The 23,865-nt window shown below is 38.5% G+C and overlaps 1 protein-coding gene across 1 annotated transcript; it reads right to left on the bottom strand.

Annotated features, from left to right (window-relative positions):
• Positions 1-1,635: 1,635 nt before the first annotated feature.
• On the bottom strand, positions 1,636-22,476 carry egf (epidermal growth factor). Its single transcript, XM_035943120.2, has 23 exons — positions 21,817-22,476; positions 18,233-18,435; positions 17,824-18,005; positions 16,966-17,193; positions 16,638-16,840; positions 16,431-16,544; positions 16,055-16,177; positions 13,351-13,473; positions 12,796-12,921; positions 12,465-12,601; positions 12,003-12,151; positions 11,622-11,726; positions 11,004-11,227; positions 9,467-9,634; positions 9,041-9,190; positions 8,787-8,948; positions 8,576-8,692; positions 7,897-8,019; positions 7,550-7,715; positions 6,474-6,638; positions 4,655-4,757; positions 4,209-4,302; positions 1,636-4,062 (listed from the first exon to the last, which is right to left on the bottom strand). Exons 1-23 carry the CDS (start codon positions 21,941-21,943, stop codon positions 3,857-3,859), a joined length of 3,498 nt encoding a protein of 1,165 aa, XP_035799013.2. The 5' UTR covers positions 21,944-22,476; the 3' UTR covers positions 1,636-3,856.
• Between the last annotated feature and the right edge of the window lie 1,389 nt (positions 22,477-23,865).

Genomic DNA, 23,865 nt, shown 5'->3' with positions numbered 1-23,865 from the left:
TTCTCTGGATAGATCTGCAGAGAAGTTTACATGTGTCTTTGGAGAACCAAAAGTCTGGCTTTAGACAAGTGGGTAGTTGTTGTTCTTTTGCCCCACAGTAGTTGTGTTTATATTTTTTCAGTTACTTTGTGATATACAATAAGTGTTACACTCCACAATAGCACTGGACTTGCATCTTGTTGTGGTGTCTTGTTACTGAATGACTGCTGTATCGTCGTTGTGTCCGTAGTCATACATTCATACAGTGAGATGACTGAGGCAAGCAGAAGGTTTCCAGTGTAAGTGGTTTGCTAGAGTCTTTGCAACAACTAGATGACTAGCGAGAGTTTCTCCTTGCCTCCTAATGTTGTCTTTCCCCTCCACAAACTCAACAAGCATCCGAAACATGCAGAGGAACACACAGGCAGCCAGTCATAGTTTTTGCGGTCCCCATGTGGTAACCTGCTGATGACGTAGTTCCAATGTATGGTTGCATTTATGAGGAGGCTCAAGTGATCTATGGTGCAGCCTGAGGCCTCAGAGCCTGTGCACGAAGCCGCTATAGGTACAGCATTGCCCCTTAATGCAGATGTACACATCTTAAGCAACATGTTAAGGCGACAGTGTTGACGCAAATAGTTTGTGCAGATTGCAAGAGTTGAGACTGGGGTGTGTTTACTCTCCCATGTTCCCAGTTTGGGTGAACAAACAACCACTGCGCATTCCATTCACTGGTCTTGCAAACAGTCTCACCTTCTGATGCCGTTTCCTTCTTTTTCTTGGTAAAAGCTGCAATTTTGGTGCTGCTGCTACTTGTGATGTAACCTTAGCACTGACTTAAAGGTCAAAGCTGTGGGATGCACTCTAACTGACCAATGTATAAGTCAAGAACAATAATATTACAAACAGGAAAATAAATAAAATAAATACAGAAAGAAATATTTGTATTAATATTTCAAGCCATGCCACCTCCAAAAGTGATACGCAAGTAAAGCCCCTTGAGGCCCCTGTTACTTACAGTGTCAGTGACTCTATTGCCCCCTGTTGCCCCAATTGAAGGGTAATAGAAGATAAATTGACACTGGGCCCAATTTCATCTTTACTTGAAGGCTGATCTGCTGCTGTTTAGAGTGCTGCCCTAACCTATCTGTTAGCCCTAATGGAGCCCAATATATAGATAAGTGTGTCTTGCCACGAAAATCAATATCGATGTGGCCCCTGATGGTTTTTGAGTTAAAGTGCTTTGTTTTCTGCCATTGCCTCGAAACAAAGAGGCTGTGGGTCCTTCTATTAACAATTCCCAGTCAACCTTGAGACAGAGCTGGAGGTAGAAATAGAAATAGACAGATGGAGTGGTGGTGGAGGGTGGCAGCGTTGGTACCAACATCACTAGAGCGTTAGATTTGGTGGAGGATAAAAAAAAAAGCATCATCAGTGGAGCACAGACGAGTTTCAGAGGAGAGTGTGATGGGGTGTAACAGGACAGAAACGGTCTATGAATGGCCAAAATAATCTTTCAGTTCTAAGAAAATGATGTCATTAGAGAAGTGTGGACGACATAAAAGAATTGCAAAATGTTGGTAATGGGCAGCATGTTTATGTGTTCATTAAACTTGTGTCAGTGCTGAATGCAGTTATTAACACAGCATATTTATTGTAAATACGATTTTATTGATGAAAATAAAAACAAGCTTCATCTTGCAAGTTTCTGATTCCAGTTACAGCCCACACATGCTAAAAATAATATATAATCAGAGTTGAGTATAGTGTGAACAAAATGCCATGTGTTCTGTCCAAATAAAGACCAAGACTTATGCTGCAAAGATGTTTAATGGAAATCAATTTGAAGATGTCCTCCCTTTTCAAACTAAGAGACAATTAATAAGTCAGAAATTAATCAGCGTGCCACCTCAGTTTATCCTCATCTTACCTCCAAAAGCATAAATCTTAGTAGAACTCTGACAAAGGTACACTTAGATTTATCAAAATGAAGCATAAAATTTGCTAACAGATCACTGTTTTGGAAAATTTAGTGATTGACTGACATTGAAATTGTGCTTGGATAAATGTTATCATGGGAATACACTGTATACTGTGGTGCATTTTCTATGTTTGTAGTGTTTACATATCACTTTGTTAATTTGACTTGGTTGGCAAGATGGACCACAAACTCAAATCTTAAAGTTTTAAATCACCACCAATGTGCATCTGCTCCACTGCACCAGTCAAAGCACCTCCTTGAAGGTCAAAATACTTGAAAATAAAACCTCTTTCATGTTAGCATCTAAAATATATAACAAATACGGAAATACATTTCCAAACAACAAAAACATGTCCCTTTACTATAACACAAGTAAGTAGTTCAGTTTTTGCTCTGGAAGTTGAGGATGTCCAGATATTTGACAAACAAATTCTAAATAGAGTTGCAATGATTAATCGAATAATCAATTAACTGATTATTTGTCAAATGTTAAGTTAATCAGCAACTATTTTGATAAATGTTTAATCAGTTTATGTATTGCTTTCAACAAAACAGTCAAATTTGTCTGATTTCAGGCTCTGAAATGTAAGTATTTTCTGGTTTCTTTTCTCCTCTATGATAGTAAATTGAATATCTTTAGATTTTGTACAAAAGAAGATATTTGAGGATGTTATCTTGGGCTTTTAGAGACACAAATCATACACATTTGATACACAGTAAAATACATAAAAACACCCTGGAGTGGTGTCCAACTTTCTTAGCTAATAACCACATCCTGAGCAAAGCAAATTTCAGTGGCTAGAACATGGCAAAAATAGAAATGTATGTTAAGGTTCTGGTATCTAGGCTAAACTGATATAAGAGGGCCAATAGCAACTTAATGGCAAGCACTGATTCTTCTGATTCTCTTCAAAAGCTAGAAATGGATGTTGTTCTCTGTTCACCTTGAGTATATGTGAATTTGAGTATAAAGGAGCTTTGATAATATCATACATGATAATATACATCTATTTTATAAGTTTATAGGAAAGACTGTAAATGTGTGTTTTATGGAGCATTTTGTTGCCAGCTCCTGTACAGTAATTAGCACCAGTTTCTGAGTTCATCCCAGACCATGTGATGTGTGACATTTGGTTCGGGATGAGACTTTCAACACAATGGTTGTTGTCTATCAGCTGTAGTGTGCCAACGGGAGCCTTGAATGGCCTTGAAAATTAGGCAAATGTTGTACAAATCTCTCAGTAGACATTTTAATTAGCCTTCATGCATGACCAGAACCTACAACTACTCTGCTCACTCTGTTTGGGTCAGTCGACCAGCCATTAGGTGGAGGTGAATACGGTCATCTTCTGTTTAAATGAGACGGCTGTTTCTTCACTGTTGACTGGCTTGTGGGGTTTTGAAGTTAAAGCTACACTGCCCACTTTAATAGTTGATTAAAGATATTGCTGAATATGTTGCATATATCTTCATGGGCATTTTCTGTTCAGTTTATACTTGAGAGGAAACGCGGCCTTTTCTTATTGTCTATATGCAGCATTTCAGTGGCTTAACTGGTTTTGCTTTAACTCTTTTGTTTCTCCTCTGTACTCATTCTTGTGTACCGTCAGACCCCAAGTGTTTATTATAAAAACAGTTTCTTTCCAAATTCCATATTTTGTAAAATGATATAGAATACCAAAATATAGCTCCATCATACCCAGCGTATATTACAAAGTTGTAATTGGAAGTAAAATTTTAGGAGAGAGATTGCAGTTTTATATTCTTACAATGTACTAAAGTTTGCAAGTTAACTGTACTTTCCTTTTGCTCTACCAAATACTTGACACAAGCTTGATAGTGGATGTTACAGTACTGTACGGTGAACTGTACAGCTGTGTTGGTGTTTCCATTGAGCTAAGACGAAGTTGACTCTGGGTTTGGAGTCTGGGGGAGCGGTGTTGGTTTGAAAGACAAACAAGTATATGGTCTTGACAGTGATGGATTTGAGTGATGGGCAGTGGGTTGTGTGGTCTCCATGGCAGCAGCTGACACCATTGAACACTCATACCCTCTGTTGTGTTTGGACAGCGTGTCTGAGTCTTCAGATACAGGGCTGGTGCCTATAAAATAATAATAAGAAAATAAAAACAAAACTCTGAATATAGCGGTAGGAATAAAAATATCCATAAAATCTCATTCCATACTGCATATACAGATTCATTTTAGTTGTAGGCAGAAAATAAAGAGTAAGTTAAGTTTCAGGTACCTGTTTCTGAAGAGCAGGATGGACACACATCTCTTCTGGGACAACCCATGGCAGGGATGTTTCCTTCCACGCCATTTTCTACCACCATGTAGAACTAGACATTCATACAATAACAATGAGTGTGAAATAAATGATTGGTTAAAAAAAGTGGCCAAGTGATCAGAGCCTGAAACTCATCAAATCTAAACTTAAAAATGTGATATTTTAAAATCCAAATCACTTTAATTGGTGTCTCGTTTAAAAATTTGCCAATAATTTACTGTTTGTTATTTGGAGTCGTTAGTACGCTATAACTTCAAGGCAGAATTGCTCAGCCATGGTGTTGACTGCTTATCTTGCTCATTCTAATGCCTTCTAGAATATAAAACACCCCCATGAGCATGTTAACAAGATGCAAAGCGTGATTTTCATCGATGGGGTCTTTAGAGATGTGTTTATGGTCTCACCCGAGGAACACTTGTAGTGGTGGTCTCTGATGTGCTCTCATCTGTCACGCTGGTCTCACTCACGTTATCCACTGAAGGCTGTTTGTGGAAGATTCTTCTTGTGCTGCAAAATAAACCCACACAGGTTATTTAAATTTAAATAACGTCCAGGGGTTATTTTTGCAGAAATCGATGTGTAAAAGGTCAAGGAGAAGAAGTTACATATTCAAATTTATCATGGTTGGAAATGATCAAACTGTCCTGATTCTTTATTGGCTTTTTACACTAGAATATATTACTGCATTACCACCTACACACACAGTTAGTACATAGTATATAGTAGTCATATGGTATATATGACTGTAGCAGATGCAATGGATGTTTTAATCTCACACTTTTTAGACTCCATTCAACCTAATTGTTGACCAAAAAATAATACATCTAGATTTAGTTGTACATATGTCTAGAGGCTGTGTATGCATCTCTATATTAACTTTCTATGTTTATATGTTAGAACTGAAAAAGACAGCACATGAGAAATAGGTTGTCGTCTGTTTTTTTTTTTTTGTCAGTATTATTGTGTACTATATGATTCCTCGCTCTGTGTGTGTGTTGCAATGGATACTAAACCGACAAACTCAAAAAACTGCACAAGTACACTTGCAGTCAAGTGCAGAAGGCAATTTGAGGCAGAGCTATTGGTGACCATGTAGCGTTTCCACTGGGGTCATACTTCACCAGCTCCATTTTGTAGCAGAGAAATGACCTATTTTTATGTGTAATTGCTGTAGAACAAGCTAAACCAACCATGTAATTGAAAGCGTGCCACTTCCACAGGGGAACCAAGAGTGCAAACGTTGGGAATGTAGTAGGCTGAGGGGAGGGGTGTGCTTTGTAAGTCAAAAGAGTGGAGAATGCCAACAGCCTTGTCCATAAGCCAGCGAAACAACCGTAAAACAAATTAGCTACTTAGAGGCATCTCAGGTGGAAATAAAAGAGAGGAGGGGGCCACAGTGTGTAGTTTAGGTATGCTCCTCTCTCAGCTAACCAGGGTAGCATGCTGACATTTGTTCCACGTGTGATCTGCTCTCCGACCTCCCGCTGTCATGCCGAGACACCTACATCACACGGCTCACGTCACCCTGGCTTTGATAGACACCTCTAAATGCTGTCAGCTCATTCATTGCTGGAGCAGCTCGTCCCTGGCTGTCTGTGCAGCTGTATGCTTCCAGTATTCAGAAGACTGAACACGACACTCCTGATATTATACATCATCACCGCAGTGAATATATGTGGATATGCACAACTGAACTTCATCCAGATTTATTTTTAACCATTACGGTGGCAAAGCCCAACAAACCCCTTTAAGAGCTTAACATGACTCTTATATTTAGTATTTTTATAAAACTTATGAAATTACTTATGTGAATACAATGCATTTTGGTGTCATTAACTCACAATATCTAACCCTAATCCTACGAGTATTAGATTTTTCACACTTGTTTTAAGGAATAACTGATTATCCTTATATAAAATGTAGTTTTGAGTATCCTTAACTTCACATCCTCCTTGATCCTTTCACTACAAATGGGAGATCATAGTCTTAATCAGTTTGAGTTCTCTACCTCTTCCTTCTTGTATTTATAACCCTTGTCCCTCCTATGCTCTTTGGGATATTTGTCGTCCTTCATTTTTTCCTTTCTTCAGTTTTCTTTTTCCCTAAAGCATTTCCTTTTGTGCTTTCTTCTTTTTCCTCTCATCACACCCTTTTTTTCATTTTGGCAGACACGTTTTATATGTCTTTGACCCACATTTATCACCCTTCCTCCTTCTTGCTCACCCATAGCAGTAGGTGACACAGGCAGTGATGGAGAGCAGGGAAACGAGGACCACCATGCAGGCTGCAATGACTACATTCCTCCTCTTCTCCTTCTCTGCCCGCTGAAGCTCCAACCATTCCAGGTCACTGAACTGACAGCGCTCCCCCATGTAGCCCGATACACAACTGTAACACGTCAAACAAAAACACGATCGTTTAACATTTAAGGTACAGAATATAATAAGAGACTATATTGTTTAACTGTGATACTTAAGTCTTTTAAAAGGACTTTTAAATGGTTCATCACCAGTTTGTTTTCAGTGTCTTACCTCTACAGGGATACTAAGGAAAAGATACACACTTCATAATCAGATTCCAGTATTAACCAAGTATTATAGAATTGTATGTTAAAGGAGAATTCTGATTTAGAAACGGATATTAATGAATAAAAAGTAGGAAAGGTTAAGAAGAGGCTTGCTTTTGTGACAAGATGAGGCATTTGGAAAGGCCCTTACAGTTACCAGTTCCCCCAGGTTTTTAAACTCAGCCTAAAACAACAGGTACATTTGGTTCAAAAGCTGTGAATGCAGAGTATGAAATATTAAACAGTAGAGTTTTGAAAACAGCAAGGGAAAAATGATGCGTCATCTGTAATTCTATATTTGACCGATAAAATCAGCTTGAATTTTAAAGCATACACTAGAATTCAAGTTGGCATTGACAAAATATTTCTGTCCAGTAGATGTTAAATATGTATTTTTGTGCAAATTTTGAATCTTCCCTCCCTTAACCACTTTGCCAGGAGGTGGAGGCTTCAATAATAGAACAACAGTGACACCTGCTGCTTGCCAGCTGTGATAAATGATATGCCATGCAGCTGAGACATATGTTGAATTATTTCACTTGCAAGTTTTATGCATGATACTTTTGGAAAATAAAAATTGCTTCTGACTCATCACTTAAATATTCTGAGCAATTAAAATAACTGCATATTTTAAAGTGCATATTTACATTGTGGACCCTCTTCAGGACTCAAGATGTCAGTAAACTGTTTGACTTGGGTCCAATGGAAGGGCTAGACAAGAGGTTTTACTTACTTGCAAGCGTAGGACTTCATTTCAGGTAAGTAGAAGCATTCACCCTGGTACAGACAGTACGTCTCATGTGTGGAGGGACAGCTCTGTACTGTGTTGCTGTTGTGGTGTTTGGTGGTTACGTCAACAGGGCTAATAGGCGTTACCCACGGTGATGTAGTCGCCAACGCTTGAGATGATTGGAGATATAAACTCATGAATTAGACAAATGTATAGTATTATACTGTTGTATATCTGTAATCATAGTCTGCTATTTGACACACTGCTACTTCTTTGAAGTACAAGTACAAAAATACAAGTGAAAAACATGACAATGGACATGGTCGTTGTAGTACATGATCAAGACTTACCTTGACATGTCTGCCCATTTCCATAGTATCCAGCCTGGCACTTGCAGAGAAATTTCCCTGCAGTGTTTTGACATTCTGCGGTTTTGTCACAATTGTGCACTCCCAGTTTGCACTCATCAATATCTAGAACAAAAAGAAAAGAGGAAATATAACTTTTTTCTTTTACAGAGCTCAGAATCATTAAATTATGTATTAACATTCTCATTATCATCTCATTATTTACCTGCTCAGGAGTTTGGCATTACTATTTAACAAAAATATATCTGCATTTTACAATTTCTTTGCCTGCACTTTGCTGATACATTGAAGAAACTAGAATTTATTAACACATTATGACCTATCAGTGTTGCTTACTGTACAAACGAACTCTGCAAATTCCTCAACTGGTCTGCAAGGAAATGATAATATGTAATTGTTGGATGAGTTACTTTTTTTTGTCAACTTTCCATTTTTAAATTTTTTGGTTTTCCTCATGAATTTTTATCTTAATATTACTTTCAGAGCAGCTCTGCCTCTGAGAAATGTTTTTAAAATGTAGCTCTGCTCCCGGTGATTAAACCCCTGCTACGGTGAGATAAATAAAATGTTCTGTACCCAATGTAATCCCATAAGCTTACTTCAGGGTGTGCTACTTTGTCTGTCTAAAGCACATTCATAGCACAGTAGAAAGAATACTCACCTACACATAACTGTCCATCACCTGTAAAGCCTTCTAGACACAAACACTTGGGCTTGCCAGCATTTAGCAGGCACTGTGCATTCACATCACAGCGAAGTGAGTAACACTCATTCTGGTCTGACAGAGAAGGGCACATATGGGAACAAAACATTTAGTTAGGGTAAGATATTGAATGGAAAGAAATATTTTGCTTGTAAAGGTGCACTGTTACCTGAAATCATCTTGTCTGTGAAGAGAGTTGAGTCACTGCCTCCATCAGAGTGGAAATCTGCATTCCCTTTATCAGCTGACAGCCCAGGTGTTGTTGTTCGTGGTGTACTTGCATCATTAAATGTTTTATTTTTGAGGGATTTTAAACCACTGTCTCCAGATTCTATGCAAATGATACATGAAGTTAGCATCATTTAGCTTTACTTCAGAGTTGATTTATGTAGAAGTGTTTGCACCTGAAGTAGCACACATCACCTGTTGTTCCAGTTGAAGCATCGGCAGGTAAGCAACTTTTTCCATCAGCTGATAGGATGTAGTTTGGCAGACAGGGGCAGTGGGCGAATCCCAGTTTGTTTTCACACACCTGAGCACAGCCTCCATTTAGATGAAGACAGACATTTGCACCTGGAGATGAAAGTGCAGATTAACAAAGAGGAACCCATTAATCCTTATGTGTTGGTGTATTCTGTGTTCTTCAGTGACCTACCTTTACATCTAAAATACATACTACATTTAGATTTATAAACTAGGGTTTATTTATTTTTGCATAACTTAACAAAAAATCTTTAATGCACACTCCAGTTTAATGTAAAACGATCATTATACTCTGCCACTTGGTTATTGTCGGTTGATAAAAGTATACAAGCTTATCAGAATGCAATCATTGTTGTCCCCCTGTACCTGGTTTAGCGAGGGGGTGAACCACCACAATGGATGCTGGTTGGACCATGCTGCCATGGATTCTTTGCAGTTTCTTCCCAGTCCGTTTGTGTACACTCCTGAGCTGCTGGTGCTCCTGATCAGAGATCCAGAGCCTGTCTTCAAACACTGCGAGGTCAAAAGGTCGACCTAGAACAAGCAGAACAGAGGACAAGAAGATTCCAGGTGAGAGGTGCTTGTCTTCACCTGTAAAAGCAACTAGAAAATTTCTGAAGAAATTCTGAGTGTCCCAATGCTGCTTCTGCCAGTTGATATATCCTGCTATGATTATATGCAAGGTATACATCATAGAAGTACATTTTATTTTGAGAAGACAGCATGTGTAACAAACCCTGATCAGTTCCTTCTAACATCTCTGAGCTTTTAGTTTGGAAGTGTAGCGCGATAAACAGAATCCTGGTGACTCCTTGTAAACAGTAGAGTTGCTCACTCAGCTGTTACTGGGTATAGAGTCTTATTTTGAAAGTGAATCCAAGCATACAGAGTAAATGATGCACAAAGAAGGACTATTTATTGAGCTCCTTTGACTTTAGGGAGATTTTGTTTTGGCAGTGTAGCACAAGGGAAAGCCTTGAGGCAGTGTGTTTATTTTAGTAAGCCAGCATATTTTAGAGTCCCTTTTAAGTCTTTTGTACCATTGCAAAACTTTTATTTTGATAGTGTAGTGTACCTTGATGAATCCTTTGAACTTTTTTTTATTTTTAGCTAGCTAGGGGCTTTTACTTTGAAAATCTCAAATGCATGAACCTATATAATGTATATAATATATAAATTGTTCTGTAGAGTAAAAATTATGACAAGTAGACAAGGTTAACTGCACTTTGTTGAAAAAATGTTCTGGTCAAAATTTACTAACTGAACAAAAAAATAAAAAAAGAATTTTACAAAAATTTAGAAAGCTTAAAATGAAACTGTGTAAAAACCATAAAAGATAGACCCTTCTAAACTTTGAATGAACTTTTTACTGTAAAGTCTACCAGAGCTACAGGATTCCAAAGATGGCTGGCTTTTGGCAGTTGTCCAGCTGAATTCCCATTCATTTCAATGGGGATTTTAAACACAGTTTTTAAATGACTTTCTTAAACACCATATGACAAATAGAGACCAAAAGTCATAGCACACCATTTCTTATGGCGCTGCATGTTTTGATGTATTTTTTGTATGGGTTTCCTCAAAGCTGCAGGACAGGTTAGGTGCTGAAAATAGCAATAAGTGTGCTTTAATGGTTTTGCATTGGCAATGACACTGCTTGAAGATGGATTTGACCACATTTTAACAAAATAAACTGGAAAGGTCACTGAATGAAGGAATGAATTCATCATTCATTCAACATTTTCATTCAGTATTGGTATACCAGATCAGCTTCAGTTTTCCTTTTTCTTTGCTTAACACCAATATAACCTAATAAATCAAGTTTTACAATGCTTCAGTGATTTAATCTTTCCAAGTGCAGAGCACCTCTCTATGTTTGCATGTGTATCTTTCACACAAACCTCACCTACTTGGTTCTCTAACAGGACCCGTCGATCTGAACCATCCAGAGCAGCAGTCTCTATCAGGCCCCTCCTCTGGTCGCACCAGAAGAGACGATCTTCTGTGAAATCGATGGTCAGGCCAGTGGGTGACACAAGGTTGGTGCTAGCAATGATGGTGCGCTCGCTCCCTTCCAAAGAGGCTCGCTCCACCACAGGCTGAGAGCCAATATCAGTCCAGAATAACTTCCTCAAAAAGTAACAGAAGCGTAAGTATATCAGCCATATGTTAATGTGTTGTACAGTATGATTTGACCTCTTTTAACCTCTCCTTTGAACACTGTTTTAGTTTTCCATGCATATAATGTATTTTGTGTTGAGATGGAAATGCACTGTAAATGAAACCCGTGCTAACTGACCCAAGTAATTTGAAGGAGGCATGTTGGTGGCAATCTTTTTTTCTCATTTTGAAGCTACTGAATGGAAGGGCGGAGGAATGTTCAAAAGAATAGAAGTGCAAGGTAGTAAAGTAGTCGTATATAAATACGATATAATACGATAAATAGTTCTGGATTTTGAATTTGAATTTGTGTGAAATAAAAACAACAACAAAAAAAAAAACATCGGCAAGTAGCCATACTCACTTTGCCAGAGGATGAACTGCAATTCCTCGTGGTTTTTCCAGCCCTTTGCTCACAACAGTTTCTTTGTACAGTCCAACTAATGTACTCCAGTCAACAGTTGACCGGCTAGAGTAGAAAAGTATAAAAGAGGCAGAAAACAAACTCTGTTAGTTGTGAATCATCTCCAGTAATTGGCTCCTGTAATGCTAGTTGAACATTCTAATGAATATGGTTTAGGTTCAATAAAAACAGAAGTTTAACAACATCTAATATGACTTAGTATTAAAAACTAGACAGAGTAGGAGATAAAGGAAGAATAGCAAATGTCTTGAACAGAAATGATCATGTGGAGCACTAACCATCCTCGATACTCAACATTTACTTTCTGCAAACATCACACACCTTTTATCTGTCCAGTACATCTTGCGGTGGACCCAATCAACTGCCAGTCCTTCTGGGGAGTCCAAACCATCTGAGACAAGAACGTCTCTTAGCCTGTTGTTCAAATCCACTCGCTCAATTGTCTTCTGGCTGGTACTAGCAAAGTACACCTTCAATTGAACACATATTATGAGCAAAGAAATAGATTTGTTAAATAATATAGACTAATAATAAAGCATACAGGTCAGTGTCTAAATGGGTAAAACCAAAGACTCAAAAAACAGAAAAATTGAATTAATCAAATATTTGGCCACTAGGTGTCACTGCATGTCTGAACCAAAACCTTACTGCCATCTAAAATTTGTTCTCTGCAGGAGTCATTGAGACCCTACATTAGCACATCCTCACATACTCATGTTCTACGACAAGAAAAAAAGTCTGAAACAGAACAGCAACAAAAGATGAAAGATCTTTTCATCTTACACTGTTCAGAACAGGATCATAGTCCAAAGCTAAGATGGTTCCTTTGGGCTCCTCCACCAACGTTTGATCCCCGGTGCCATCAGGGTTAATTCTTCGTACATCTACTAGATTGGCAACTAGTAGATAAGGTGGAGGTCCTGTAGATACAAATACAGTGTTTCAAGCTCAAATGTACTGCACTAGATTTTGTCTTTTTTTTTTTTTTTTTAAACATTTTTTTTCCCCCCGCTTTGCTTTTTGGAACCAGAATACGGGCAGTGAGATTTAAATATACTGTATCTGTGTGGGCTCGGCTGACTCTGTTGTCTGCTTTGCCACCCGTATGACTCACCGGATGCAATGCAGCGTTTGCCATCTTGGTGGAGCTGGTAGCCAGGCTGACAGTCACACTGCCACCTACTAGGAGTGACAAGAGTGCAGAGCTGACTGCAACCTCCTCTGTCTGTAGATGAGCAGCCTGCAAACGCCCAAAACAGTGTTCACACAGATATTCTTCTGTTCATTGCAAAGAGCCTCCATTTTCTAACACGACTCTCCCTTAATTCATCTACATGATACATGGATTAAGTAGATGAGAGTGATTTGATGATTTTGACACTCAGTTTTACTCTAATTTTATGAACTTTCCCACTGATGAAAAAAATTATCACTTTGTCTTGACTTGCCTAACTTACACAAATCTCTTTCTGGAGTAATAACACGTTCTGTTGCTCAATGACGCAAAATGGTGAGGCCACTATGTTTTGTTTACAGTATTTGCTGTGGTATCAAATGAATATATTACATCTGCATATATGTGTGAATGCATGATACTGCCTGAAATTTTAAATATAAGGCAGATTTTAGTTTCAGAAAATGAGTCTGAATGCTGCAATACAGTCCATACCAGTACAGACTTGTCCGTCCTCCTGCAGTATAGATCCCTCAGGGCAAACACAGACGGAACCATTTTCTGTTGCCAGGCATCCATGGCCACACTTTGTCATATTGCCTTCACATGGTATGATCTCTGTGAAAATGTATAACATTTCCATTATAATAATATTGGAAAAAATGTGATAGTTGAGTAAAATCAAATCTTTGAAACACATCAGCCATTTAATGCACAACAATGCAAACTGATACAGAATTTCATATTATACAACTGTCCATTAGGTGCCATTAAAACTAAGTCAGAGTGATGCTACATGTTCAAGACTTGTCCAGGCTATTTTGGGGCCCAGCAGGTAGTAGATGAGCAAGAAGGACAACAAGCTTCTTAGGCCTTGGTCTGTTAAAATCTCTTTATGAAGTCAGCTGTAATCCAATCAAAATAGTTGGAAGTGTGATGGGAATGCAGTCAAAGCCCACACAGTGATGGTGATGTAATGTTAGTTCACAGGAGTGTGGAATCTTCTGTACCTGTGAATATGGACCAGGTACAGTATAAAGAGGCAGGCCATGCAGATATGAGTCTGATGTGAAATAGTTATAGAAGACTGTTCACTTCTTTGTACTCTGAACGGGGTAAAAATGAGCTTTTTTGCAGTCTTAAATGGCACCCTTCATTATGCCAAAAATGTGGCAGGTCACCAACTAGCTTCTGTATGTTGAACATTAATTGACAAAGACATCATTAGTGAATATAGAGTACAACTGTAAAGTATGTGACAATAAATTCAGTAGGAACAACATTACAAAATCTGGCTTTACTTGAAAAATACCCAGATGATAAAACCGCATTTGTTACATTTGTTCATATATTTTTAAAAAAATATTGTTAAAACAAAAACAAAACATATAAGCAGCCCAGTTATCTTCCACGTAATCTCTGTTGTTGAGCCTGCGACTTGGCTGTTTGTTTTCTAAGGGTTGTCTGCTAACCAGCTTAGACCGTCAAAGCTGCTGACCAGTCATGTTCCCAGTTGCAAATGTCACCTCATCATCTAATCTCATTGTGCCTGTCTGTCAAGCCTTTCTCTTGTCTCGGCCTCATAGCTGTGAGATTAGAAGGGAAGAGATACGGATGCGTCTATAGTATGTTTTAATATGTTTGAGGTTAATCACTGTACAGGCACTAGAGGGCGAAAACAACCATAATTAATAATCCACACCAAAGAAACGTCACCAAATCCTCACATAATACATTGAGTTTACTAGTTTATTTAACTAAATAAAGGTTTTCCATACATTACCTCATGACTGCAATGCATATGTTTGTGTCAAAATATTAGATTGTCTTTGGCATCTGTTCACTAAAAAGCTTCTTTTGTTATGCTGGCAGACAACAGACCTGCATTATGGCAGATAGGAATGGCTATACATAGATGTAGAAGAGGCAGAAAAGCTGTATGGAATACCTGGATTTTTCAAATATTTCGGTTGTTTCCCAACAACATGTGTTTTACTGTAGCGCTTTTGACTATATTTTGCAAACTGGTTTCTATCTAACTTTTCAGAGGCCAGCAAGCCAATCGATTCCTGTAATCCTGAAAAGAAATTGTTAAAAATAACCTTAACTCTAGTTTGGTGTCCCAGCTTGGATCTAACTTACACAGCCTCCCGGTCTCAGTGCTGCTAATGTGACAAAATGTCAGTGTTTTGACCCAAGTAACCTAACACACAATTGGCAGCTCACATATTTCTAGTCTGTCTGGACGCCAGTGACCCAGCCTTTTTATAGGTTTTCTGGGGTCAAAGTAGTGTCTGGTGGACAAATGCCACCTTTCATAGCACCACAAAGAGGACCTGATCCGAAACCAGAGCTACATTCATTATGCTGACCAAAACAACTCTTTAAAAAAACAAAAAATTAAAAAACCCTACTTGTTCCTCACTGAACAAAGATCATGCACAGTGAGGACCAGAATGTTCACACTTTTGAAAAATAATCCACCCAGTCATTTCTACTATTGCTGTTATTTTTGAATTTATTCTGCTCTCCTTCAATATTGTAGAGAAAACATCTATTTTCTAGCACAACTGAGACATGTGATCAGATGGAACAGTACATGAATAAAAGTTCCATGATTTCAAGTTTTAAAAAAGCTGTTAGTGTAAAGTTTGTCTTTCGTTTGCGTACCAGTGAACACATCAAACCACAGTTAGCAGCTGGAAGTGTGACGTTACAGCTTGCAAATTTCCATTTTTTTTCTCTTATTTCAATGTTATTCATGAATAGAAAAGAAATAATCTATACGATCAACCTAATAACAAGAAAAGCACTCAGTAAGTGCAGTATTCTGTCAAGGCTGCTCAGTCGTATGATTTCCGACAGATAAGTTCTGATAAGTCTGCAGCGGTGGATTTGTAGTAGGATCGTACGCATGTGATCGTCAGCCGGCAGCTGATGTAGTGTTCACTTGTTGTCATAGTTACAGTGACACCATGCCGCTATCTCACAATACAAAAATATTTAACTAATCTGTGGATCCAGACTATAAGCCGCATCGCTGCCAAAATCCAATCACTTGGTCCTTGTGTCATTTCTGACCTTTCCTGAAAATTTCATCCAAATCCATAGGTCCGTTTTTGACTAATGTTGCTAAAAGAGAAACAGATAAACGTATGCCGATCATCACATAACTAATAAAAGTATGTTTATACTGTACCTCGACATGTCTTCCTGTCTGATAGGAGGGCATATCCTTTAGGGCAGGTACAGAAATAGGAACCTGGAATGTTTTCACAACCAAGAGAGCAGCCATGGTTCCAATGGGAGCATTCATTCACATCTGTGGCACACACAGACAAATAGAGCAACATGACCATTAGATTCTGTCATTTAACTGCCTTGCCATACTTTATTTGCATGTTTTTGTATATGTGGCCCCTAGATAAGAGCCTATTATATATTTGCAGGAGATGAAACATTCCAGCTGTAGTCATATGCAGTCAGTGTTGTAACGTCTTTCTAAATTGTAAAATCCCTGAAGTAATGATATGCTCTTGCAATGTCATTATTACTTTTGTGTTATAGATACCAACCTTCACAGTAAGTGCCATGCTTACTGAGAGCGAAGCCTTCACTGCACTGGCAAACCCCTTGCTCTGCTAGACTGGAGCACACATTTACACAGTTGCCACTTTGTTCATCGCAGCCTGTTTGAAATGACCAGCAGTGGTGAAATATTATCAGAACACTGTCACTGAATCACGTGTTCACATGAGAAATTTAAATGTCAAAGTTCTAACCTGGAAATGGTGATAGGGAGTCTGCCACCGGCTGGTTGAGAGGATGTACCACCTTGATATCAACAGGAGGTTTTGACATTTGTTTTGTGTTGACATCCAGCGGCTCTCCACCAGTGTACTTGTTCACTGTCTTTATAACCCGAGATGCAGCATCACTGTAGTATAGGCGCTCCAGAAACACTGATATTCCAAGTGACTGAGGACTGACAAAAAAAAGACACAATAATTAAAGGATCAGAGAAAAAATGACAACATCTTAATGTTGCTACATTAGTGTTTTGTTGTCAGAGAAGCAAAAAGGCAAAGGGAAATGCAGCAGCATGCTCACCGAAGTGGCTGATCCATGATGTGAAGAACATTCCCGTTGTAGTCACAAGAGCCAATGGCGCTTTCTCCTTGCAGACCAAACTGAACCCAGAACAGTCTTTTGTCCTCTCGGTCGATCGACAGCGCATGCAGGTGTTCTGCTATTTTAATTAGTGTAATTTTCATCTGTCCTGTCACATCGGACCGTTGGATACTTGGAGTTGTTCCACCAGACAGCCAAAACAAAAACCTGCAAAATATTTGTTTGGATCTGAGAAACGGCTTTGCAGTGAAATATTTTTTTCTCTGTTTATGAAAGTGCTGTTTAAGTTAGTGGCTTCTACTGATGGCACTGTTTAGACCTTTCCTCATATAAACGCAAATCCCAAGAAGAAAAAATAATCTGGCACCTCATAAACTTTTTTTTAAATTAGTAATGTTTAATAAATTGTAGCATAATTGACTTGATGCCCAGCAGTAATGTATATGATAATTTAAGCAAAGAAAAGTAATTTAAACACACTGTTGGCCTTTTTCAATCATGTACAAATATTCAAAAATGTAATTCTTCACTGTTGCGCATCATCTGGGCCAAAATGCAGTGAAGTATAGGCAACAAGTGGCCTGATAAAAACAATTACGACTGTCTTTGATCAGAGAAACTTGTGGCACCTTCATTTTGCAGCTGTGTACCAGCCATGCTTGATGAAATAATAACACACAAACAAAATGACAGGAATCTGAACTGTTTACCTGGCTTTATAAGAATATTATATCGTTTCATTCATGTAATATAATTCGATCCTTTATTTTAATCTGTGTGTAGATAGAAAAAAGTATTATCATGACAGATATATAAGTGTAAAATCAAATAAATTACCTGTTAATGGGGTCAACATTTATAGAACTTGGCAGAGTCAAGTGTCTCAAAAGTGTCCCCTGATTTTTCCCATTTGTATCCATTCGCTTTATTTCTCCTTTTTCTCCATTTGTCCAATAGACATTATTCCAAATCCAGTCCACTGCAAGGCCTGAGATGTGTTTGTCAAATGAGTGAAGTTTCTGTAAAACAGGCATTCATATTAAATAATTTCTGATCAAAAGCTTCAAAAGAATGCAGACCAAAGCTTGACATTGAAATATGATGAAACATGAATGTAAGATCTTAGTTCACTTTTTAGAATAATCCAAAAATGTTCTTTACTGTACGTTACATGTTTCATACAAGGGGTAGATATTCATTTGCACCCACTAGGTTCTCTGCAAGTCTGGAGCAGTTACATAATCACCTGTCTTTGCCTTTCTTTCACCGATGCTTTGTAGATGACCCCATTGCGTTTGTCAGCCCAGTAAACTCTCTCCTCTTTGAAATGAAAGTCCAGCAGGATAGAGCTTCCCACACCGGTCACAAGCCTTCTGTGGTGCTTCCCATCAAGTCCCATCCGATGAATGGCTTTACCGTGGCCGAATATCAGGAAAGGCTGGGAAGCTTCTACAGAATCGAACATCACACCCATAGAGATTCATAAATCTTATAAATTTGATTTTTAAGGCCCTAAAATGCAGAATGCAGATCATACGAAAGCACAACATGCTTTATGTGGAAAGTATAACGAAGTTTTCTCACTCAGTAGTGCAAAGACTCACTTGACTAATACATGCATTTAGTGGGTAAAGTTACAGATAGATTGTTGAAGTTTTTGAATTGAAGTTTTAATTTGAAGAAATGGTGACAAAAGATGCCACTTTCTCAATGGTCACAACTATTCACACTGAATGAGCTACTGGATGTGTTGTACCAGAATTTGTCAAGGTTGTACATAAAGGATTATTAGATATTAATATAATATGAAGGCTCTTGCCCAAACTATTGCATTCTCTAACCAAAGACTTACAGACGGCTTTACTGCAGTGACTTTATTAATTGAAATTATCTGTATGCAAAAGTTCTTGGGTATAGGTTTGATGCATTTGCTGTATACATGTTCTCAGTTTAACTAGATAAATCACTGGGGCAGGTTGGTCGCTATGGCAACATTTAACATTTCAATAGCTGCTGCTTCCCTCTTTGTGTCACTCTGCTGTTGTGGTTACATTTGTCAAATTATTTGATTAGAACGCCCATTCACGTTGAAATTCAAGGCAGCCACAGCTGCTTCTGGGTAAAACATCATCCCTTAGCAACAAATTGCTTTTGCTCTGTCCTTTGACTCTGACAATACTCTGCAATGAATGAAGTGAGAGGCTGTAGCGCTCAGTGTTAATTTATTTCACAGGTTTCAGCTTTAGGTCACGATATCACAATAAGGTTCTGCTAAACAGTTATCACCAGCAACAATGTGGCAATTTCAATATTTGTAGATGGAATGAGTTTATTCCAACATGTATGCTGTCAGATAGACATAGCTATTGCTCTAGATCCAATACAGTTTAAAAAAAAGGTCTATGCGGTGAAAACACATTCTCCCTCCAAGTTGCCTTTGGCAGAACGTCCTCTGGTCTGTCATGGTAATGACGCTGTCATGTGCAACCATAGACACTGCTCTTAACTCTGTGGAATGAAGAAAACAATGTGCAACACCAGACAAACAACATAATGAAATGTCTGGCCTGAGATCTCCAAGATGACCACTGGTACTGAGTCGCTAGGACGCATCACGCATGATGAATCACTGATTGACGAGTTCACAGAGTGGTCAACATGATTCTAGATTCATGATGCTGACAGCAGAGGGACACAAAACAGGTGCTATTAATTCATGAGTAGGCAATTAATGTGGGGACTGATTACTTCGTGCTAAAATCTGATCCTGTGACCCAACGAATCATCGTATATTACAATATTGTATATAACAAGAGATAAAGTTTGTGTGGTGTCATACTGTATAGTAAATCAGAATCAGAAAGTATTTTTTACCAAGTAGGTTTTCATATACAAGGAATCTGACTTGGTGTTTTAGTGTAAAACCGTAGAATAGTAACATATAGACTAAAAGGTGTTGCCAGTCATAGGTTTTAAGTGTAACAAGATAAATAAGAAGCAGTGTTATAAGTCAAATTAGTAGTAAGTGTGATCATAGGTTTATACAACACAAAAAGTGATAGAAATATTTTCATTGTGGAGGAACGTGCAAATTTGTCACCTGAGAAGTGTATATACATGATTGCCTCTGAAATAGTTGGTGTTTGACTATTGTGATGTTGCAAATTACTGAATAGAAGTCCTTAATAGCAATACTGGATTCACAATCGTGGTGTATTAATGACTGGAAGTAGTGTAATGATTTAATTATAATCCAGATTGCTGAAATTAGACACAGATTAATCTGGTTATTTTATCTATAAGTTAATGGCCAAAATGCATTTGAAAATCATGCTTTACCATATATTGAATTTCCCATAAAAAAGTACATGTACTGTTACAGACACCATATTACCACCCAAAAGACATGTAAAACTTTGGGGTATAGGAGGCAAAGTAAAGTAGCTCTACTGATCAGAGGAATAAATGCAGTGGTAGTGTGACAACTGAGATAAATACATTTTCATTAGGAATAGTGCAGTATAAGGAGGAAAAGTCCCCCCTTGGTTTTCTGTTATTTTGGATGTGTTTTGCTGTTGTGCTGCTTCAGGCTGCTAGAGTGTATTTTCTTAAAGGCATTATTGAGCGGAAAAGCCTTTAATGTCGAAATGATCAGTATTTCTTGATAACTGTGTTACAGCTTTTCACACGAGCTTTTAGTTCCAGAAGTTTCATCAGTATTCATCATTCTGGAGTGGAGGAGAAACCAAACCAGCTGAAGACTTGATATCACCAATGCTTTTTTGTTATTGTTGCAAACTTTGGGCTGCATGAGGAGATCCATAGAGGTGTCCTCACAGACTCCCACAGACTGAGAGAAATGACAAAATAAAAGTCTTCCAGAGTGTTGCGTTCTCGCCGTTGTGGGAAGTAAGACGGTGACATTTGGAGGATGATGTTGTGTGGAATACTATGACCTTTGACCTCTCTGTAGTGAAAACAGAATAGTGATGAGAATTTCTTCGTTTTGGAAAAATGTCACCTTATTACGGTGGGTCGTAAAAGAATTCTTTTGCCCTGCTGAGATGAAGCTAACCTTTTGGACATCACCTCCTGTAAACTTGTGGCATCCCACAAAAAACTTGGGCTCAACCTGAGATACACCCACACCAGCACAGCCTGGCTTAATTTAGCTTCAGTACTATAGTATAGTTTGCAGTGTGAGCAACATGTTTTGTTTTATTTCACTACAGTTTTTTAAATTTGTATATTATTTGTTCATGTTTTATATCAGTAAGCTTCAGCTTATAGTGGTTGTTGAAAGAATTATAATTGTAGCTTCCATAGTTGGTTATTCAGAGGAGAGTGGAACGTTTTCTGATTGAAAAACTTACAAAATGAAGACACCAGAAATGAAATGTTAACATGATCACACACACTGCTTGTTTTACAGTAAGGATTTAGGGAAGAAATATTGTATCTGAAACCCTGTTTGACTACATGAAAACGTGTAGCCATATATATAGGCAGCATTACTAGTAGGTGCCTTTTATGATATTTGTTCTTGTTTCCTGTCCTGCTTGGCCAGTGTATTATCTTACGCTTTTAACACAAGTGCAAACTATACTTAGAAGATCTGCCATACAGATCTCCTTTATTGTTTTACGTATCTATTGAAATCTTTTTTTGCCAACTTGATTCTCTTTCTTGGCCAACATCAATACATTTACAAGAAATTCTACAGACTTGTGACAAATATTGGTTAAGAACCTACATAGAATATCCAATAGTACAGTATCCTCAACATCATTCTCTGTTAGTGCCTTAAATTGGAGTCAGTGCTGAACTCACCCAAACAGCTGCTGTTCCTCCCTGATCTCGATAGGCGTTCATCCCAACATGCTGTACCCAGTGCCGAGGCTCCAGCGCTGTGCACCACAAAATAGATCAGTGCTGTTGTGATCGTTGCAGCCAACATAATCCTGCACTTTGTCCCTGCCGCACTTGTTCACTTTGTCTCAGGCATTCCCACTGTCAGCACTGGCACTAAGGAACTCCCCAAAATTAAGCAACATTTCCTTACAGACTGTTGGCATCCTGGTCTGAGGCTTGCACCTAGTGAAACAGTGGAGCTTCACATACCAGGAGATGTCACGCTAAAGGGAGATGCACAACCCCACTGAAAATGATGGAGGACTCTTGAATAAGGAGGGTAATGCTGTCAGTGTGGTGTTCAACCCAAAAAAAAAATTAAAAAAAATAAAAGTGCGTGTGGGATCCTGCTCACTCCCCACTTTGGGCCCCCGGGCTGCCAGTCTGTTTTGGAAGCAAAGATTGAAATTCCTGACACCCCCGTGGTAAATTTTGCACATGCTAGTCCAGCCTTGGAGTAAGATCTTCTTGAGGCTGCAGTCAGTTTCTTAAGCAGAATGTGGACTATGTAAGAAATGAGTCTAGCCTGAAAAAAGGTCCCACATAATAACATATTACCCTTTCTCCCCACCCCCTGACCTGCGTGCTTTGTGATTATAGATGGATGTGTCTATCTGAGACAGAGTTTTTGTGTCTGGGAGGAAGAGACAGGAAGATGAACATTGCATGGATGGCTATTAGACAGAATCAAACTATAATTATTTATTTATTAATGGTGGGACAAAATGAACCTTTGGTACGCTAACATTTTTCAGTCCATTAAGCCATTTATAAACGACATGCTTACAGTATAAGTGTAATTTCCAAACGCCACAAACACAATGCACACTTTGTTTTGTGTCCTATTTGTGTGAATAGGAAGTCAGTGTGTCGGACTGTCTCCTGTTGAAGTTCATCTGGCTCCCAGAGAGAATTGGTAGAATGAGTAATTTATAGAGAACGGTGGAGGAGAGGAGCAGATTATCCCTAAATTGTTTGTCTTCTTTTTAGACAGCAGAACAACTAACAGAGGCCAGGAACCACGGCCTCTATTCATACCCACCATGACTAGGACATTGTCAGGAACAACGTCACCAGTAACCCTGTAGAAGAGCAGTAGAAGATTTACACTGTTGAGAAAGTAGCCTTGTCTCCACACTAACGTTAACCTTTTCCCACGATTTCACCCCTTCGCACATAACAATGGAAATGTCTATAATTATACTTCAGGTGACTGTTGGATGGCAGTCATGCATGGGTTTGAATCATCAGGTAGAATGCGTATCTAGGATACAACAGATTCTGCCGCAGTATTAAATGCCACCTCGTGTCATTTCTTTTGGAAGACGGCCAGTTCTGGATTCCAGTTCAGTGAGTCACCTTCAATCAGTTGCAATAGAGAGCATTTGAGAATGGGTAACTCATTATAAATAATGTTCAGCTGACATTTAGTAGCTGCAAAAACCCTTGCTCACACTGACATTTGCTAGTACTGAAAATGTGTATATTTAAAAATTATTTTTGCGATGTATTGTTTGACAAATGTATTTGATTCAAAGTAGTATAATATGCTGTATTTGTGTTAATTACTTGGTGAAAGCCCCCACCCCACACAACAAGTGTACATGAGATGCTTCATAATGCTAGTTGTGATTTGAGTGAGTGTATAGTTAGGGGATTGCCATTTTAAGACTGACTGTACTGACCCAACGAGGTTAAGTACAAACGGATAAGGATTCACATTAACCTCGGATTGGATATAAATCCACCTTTTCAGCTTTGTCCACAGTTCAACAAGCACAAACAGGCATGAGACAATATCTTTGTCTGGTCTTGTTGTTCTATATTCTGCCACCTCTAGCATGTGGCCAATTTTCCACTGGATTGCTATAATGGCAATAGTCACGGTTGCCAGGAGATTTGTGATGCAACTGTAAAGCCTCTAGGGAAGCAAAGTATCTCACGTTCAGTTGCTCTGTCTGGATTGTA

This window comes from Amphiprion ocellaris, chromosome 13 (genome assembly GCF_022539595.1).
Source record: "Amphiprion ocellaris isolate individual 3 ecotype Okinawa chromosome 13, ASM2253959v1, whole genome shotgun sequence".
NCBI lineage: Eukaryota > Metazoa > Chordata > Actinopteri > Pomacentridae > Amphiprion > Amphiprion ocellaris.
Note: the sequence above shows the minus strand (reverse complement) of the source record. Positions and strands in the feature narration are given on the sequence as shown.

Excerpts from the sequence above, each read along its gene's own strand:
- egf (XM_035943120.2), bottom strand. The coding sequence starts at position 21,943 with ATGTTGGCTGCAACGATCACAACAGCACTGATCTATTTTGTGGTGCAC. Across the intron at positions 11,228-11,621 it reads GCAGTTCATCCTCTGGCAAA|GAAGTTATTCTGGACTGATA; the intron begins GTGAGTATGGCT and ends TTACTTTTTGAG. Across the intron at positions 9,191-9,466 it reads TCACCCCCTCGCTAAACCAG|GTGCAAATGTCTGTCTTCAT; the intron begins GTACAGGGGGAC and ends TTTCATCTCCAG.